This window comes from Leptonychotes weddellii, chromosome 5 (genome assembly GCF_054177405.1).
Source record: "Leptonychotes weddellii isolate Sample4059 chromosome 5, ASM5417740v2, whole genome shotgun sequence".
Classification (NCBI taxonomy): domain Eukaryota; kingdom Metazoa; phylum Chordata; class Mammalia; order Carnivora; family Phocidae; genus Leptonychotes; species Leptonychotes weddellii.
In genome coordinates this window covers 106,281,605-106,285,724 of record NC_138373.1, presented here as the reverse complement: position 1 = coordinate 106,285,724, position 4,120 = coordinate 106,281,605, and the positions used below count along the sequence as shown (strand labels likewise).

Here is a 4,120-nt window from a genome sequence, read left to right as displayed (position 1 = left end):
CAGGGATATTACTAATTAAAAATTTGTGCCTAGAGCAGTGCCTGGGTGGCTTAGTTGGTTAAGCCCCCGACTCTTGATCTCAGTTCAGGTCTTGATCGCAAGATCGAGTTCAAACCCTGTGTTGGGTTCCACATTGTGCATGGTGCCTAGTTAAAAAATTTTTTTGCTTAGAACTTGACCTGCCAGGACTAGGTACTCAATACATTTTAATTTAATCAATTAACATTCAGCAACATTTAGATTAGAAGATTAGAAGAGCACTTTAAATCCATTATTTTTTGCAAGTCCAAGAAAATATAGGATAAGCTATTTATTTCCTCGTTTGGTTCTCATTTGTTTTATTTTTCTGCATTTCAGTTTTGTTTGTGAGATTAGAAGTAAAATCGGGCTTACGTTTAATAGAAAATTATTACCATGTCCTCTGATTGGGATCTTGGGTTTGTTTGCAGGGTGGGAGGTTAAAGGAGTGAATTCATGTGGTGAAGGGTATTCATTCTGGATGTAATAAATGTTTGAGAAAGTTAACCTAAATAGAGATCAGATTAAAAAGAGACAAACAGATATAGAGCTTCATGGTTTATGCTTAGCTTGTTATTTTATTTCTGGACTTGAGCATTCTCTTACTTTTTTGATACCAATGCAGTTTTTTGAAGAACTCACTGAAGGCTTGTCTCACTTGTTTGTTTCTCAGAGTGTAAATGAATGGGTTCAACATGGGAGCTATGGATGACATTAGCACTGCCACACCCTTATTAATAGTCACTGATTCCTTTGCTGAAGGTTTCACATAGATGAAAATACAGCTTCCGTAGGTGATGGAAACAACAGTCATGTGAGAAGAACAAGTAGAAAAGGCTCTTTTCCTTTGTTGGGCAGAGGGGAATCGTAGAATGGTCTTGATGATGTGAATGTAAGACAGAAGAACACACACAAGGGTCAGAATGAAGGTCAGCACAGCACAGACCACAACCAACTGCTCTATGAGCCATGTGTCCGAGCATGAAATCTTCAAGATTGGAGATGCATCACAGAAAAAATAATCAATCACATTTGAATCACAGAATTTCAAATTTAGGAACAGAGTAAGTGGTGGGAGTATGATCAACAAGCCAGCCATCCAACAGCAGAGGACAAGCCTCTTGCAGACTCTGCTGTTCATGATGGTCACATAATGCAGGGGTTTGCAGATGGCCACATAGCGGTCATAGGACATTGTAGCCAAGAGAAAAAATTCTGTTACTCCAAAGACGTCGATAAAAAACACTTGAATAACGCAAATATTAAATGCAATTGACCTGTCACCTGTTGCTATGTTGTACAAATATCTAGGGATACATGCAGATGTGAATGAAATTTCTAATAAAGCAAAATTCTGTAGGAAGAAGTACATTGGTGTTTTAAGATGAGAGTCAACTAAAGTGAGGGATATGATGGTCAGGTTCCCAGTTATACTCAACACGTAAGTAAGAAATAGAAACATAAAAATTGGAATCTGAAGTTGAGGGTCATCTGTCAGTCCCAATAAGATGAAGGTTGTTACTGTGTGGTTTTTCATCACTGACTACTGAATTTTATTCAGTTTCACATAAAATTTAGAGATATTTTATTTGAATAGAGTGGTGTCAAAGCTAGATGGGAATAAACAGTGACTACGAGAGACAGCATACAAACGAACATGTGGTTTCTTCTATAAATTAATGATTGATATTGCCAATACTCTGGCTACTCAATTGTTTATTTTATTTTATTCTTTTGGCAGTTTTGTGAGAGATGTTTAAACTTTTTTTTTTTTTTTTTAGTGAGTGGCTACTACTATTTTTTTTATTATGTTATATTAATCACCATACATTACATCATTAGTTTTTGATGTAGTGTTCCATGATTCATTGTTTGCATATAACACCCAGTGCTCCATGCAGAACGTGCCCTCTTTAATACCCATCACCAGGCTAACCCATCCCCCTACCTCCCCCCCTCTAGAATATTAAACATATTTTTAAAAATGTTCTACCATCTCATTTTCCTCTTTTCTTTCACAGTTTTAATCTATGCCCAAGAATGGATTTTCTCATGTGATTAGATATGACCTACATTGTGGTGTGTGATTCAACAAAATTATTATTTCTTCTTATATCTAACATTTCTTCTTTCTTTCTTTTTTTTTTAAGATTTTATTTATTTATTTGAGAGAGAGAATGAGACAGAGAGCATGAGAGAGGGGAGGGTCAGAGGGAGAAGCAGACTCCCCGCTGAGCAGGGAGCCCGATGCGGGACTCTATCCTGGGACTCCAGGATCATGACCTGAGCCGAAGGCAGCCGCTTAACCGACTGAGCCACCCAGGCACCCCTCTTCTTTATTTCAAAAGTGAATATCTCGATTTAATTTGTTTTATGTCTTTTCTTGAAGATGTGGTCATGATAAAATATAAATATATAAAAACTGATCTGGGCTCCATCAGGCTCTGCTGATCCATCTGTGACCTGCATTTTGCACCGTGCCACGGTGACCAAGCATGTATTTATGTTTTGTTTCGTGTTTTAACATGCAACTTCCACATTGTCGGATCACTCCTCTGACTCTCATGTTTCTCTGGTAGTATGTAATTTATACTCAGTGTCCACTGGATACATGTTACAGAGAGTATTTTAATGCACAGTTTATCTGCTACATATGAAGAAATGTTGGGATCACTGATACACAGCTGGAAAAAAACCCACATATTTCAGTCTGTTTAGTGAAGAATGGAAAACACTGTAATACCTCATTATCACTAAACTCAAAATCAAATTAAAAATACTAAATATACTCTCCACACACCTGTCTTTACTGTCTTTCTCACTCTAAGTTGCAGTGGCAACATCATGCTGATTAAGAGCATGCCTTCTATAGCGAGATCTCCATCTCACTATACCTGGCTTTCCCGCCCACCTCTGTATGACCTTGGGCAAGTTTCCCAACCTCTCGGCCTTCAGTTTTTTAATCTATAAAATGGAGATAATAAGAGTATCTACCATATACAGTTAAAATAATTAGACGAGGTAATACATTTATAATAAAAGCTGATGCATAGTATATGCTTCATATGTATCAGCTAGTATTATCTGGACTCCTACAGGTAATTCATGTGACGTGAACTCAAAACCACAAAATCCTGAGTGGGATTTATGCTCTGTGTAAGTCATATCTTCTTTCTATTCCACATTTCTTATAGTAAGAAAAATAGATTATATTTACTGAAAATTTACCATGTGATAGGTAAAAAAAAAAAAAAAAAAAAATCCCCCCCTCAATCTCTCTCTCTGTCCTTCCACACTGCATCTTTACTTCCCAGTCTCCAAAACTACCCAGGTAAATCTACTTATTTGTGATTTTCACATGGAACATCACTTCTGTTGAGAAGTCTTCTAAACTCTATGTATTGACTGGTCCTTATTTGTGCTCTCATAACAAATAATTGTTACTGCCATCTTAGCACTTTCAGTGAGAAAGTAAGTTTGTTGAAAATAACGACTCTTGTCTTTTTTACTGGGATAGCTCTAAAACTAACAATCCTAGACTTATAGTCAATGGTAAGACACTGTTGTATAGGGGCGCCTGGGTGGCTCAGTCTTTAAGCGTCTGCCTTCGGCTGGGGTCATGATCCCAGGGTCCTGGGATCGAGCCCCGCATCGGGCTCCCTGCTCAGCGGGAAGCCTGCTTCTCCCTCTCCCACTCCCCCTGCTTGTGTTCCCTCTCTCGCTGTCTCTCTCTCTCTGTCAAATAAATAAAAAAGAAAAAGACCAAAAAAAAAAAAAAGACATATTGTTGTATATATACATACACATATGTATCTTATTCATTTGCCTACATATTCAAAGCTATCTTCTGTCCTATTTGGGTTTCATCTTGAAACTGCTTTCTGGGGCACCTGGGTGGTGCAGTCAGTTAAGTGTCCAACTCTTGGTTTTGGCTCAGGTCTGATCTTGGGGTTGTGGGATCAAGCACCGCGTTGGGCTGTGCACTCAGTGGGGGAGGCTGCTTGAGATTCTCTTTCTCTCCCTCTCCCTCTGGCCCCACCCCCCCGCTCTCTCGCTCTCAAATAAATAAATAAATAAATAAAATCTTAAAAAAAAAAAAAAG

The 4,120-nt window shown here is 38.2% G+C and overlaps 1 protein-coding gene across 1 annotated transcript; it reads right to left on the bottom strand.

Moving 5' to 3' along the window:
- Positions 1-326: 326 nt before the first annotated feature.
- LOC102742741 (olfactory receptor 6C2-like) lies at positions 327-1,640 on the bottom strand. Its single transcript, XM_006728785.2, has one exon. It carries the CDS (start codon positions 1,553-1,555, stop codon positions 584-586), a length of 972 nt encoding a protein of 323 aa, XP_006728848.1. The 5' UTR covers positions 1,556-1,640; the 3' UTR covers positions 327-583.
- Between the last annotated feature and the right edge of the window lie 2,480 nt (positions 1,641-4,120).

Excerpts from the sequence above, each read along its gene's own strand:
- LOC102742741 (XM_006728785.2), bottom strand. The coding sequence starts at position 1,555 with ATGAAAAACCACACAGTAACAACCTTCATCTTATTGGGACTGACAGAT.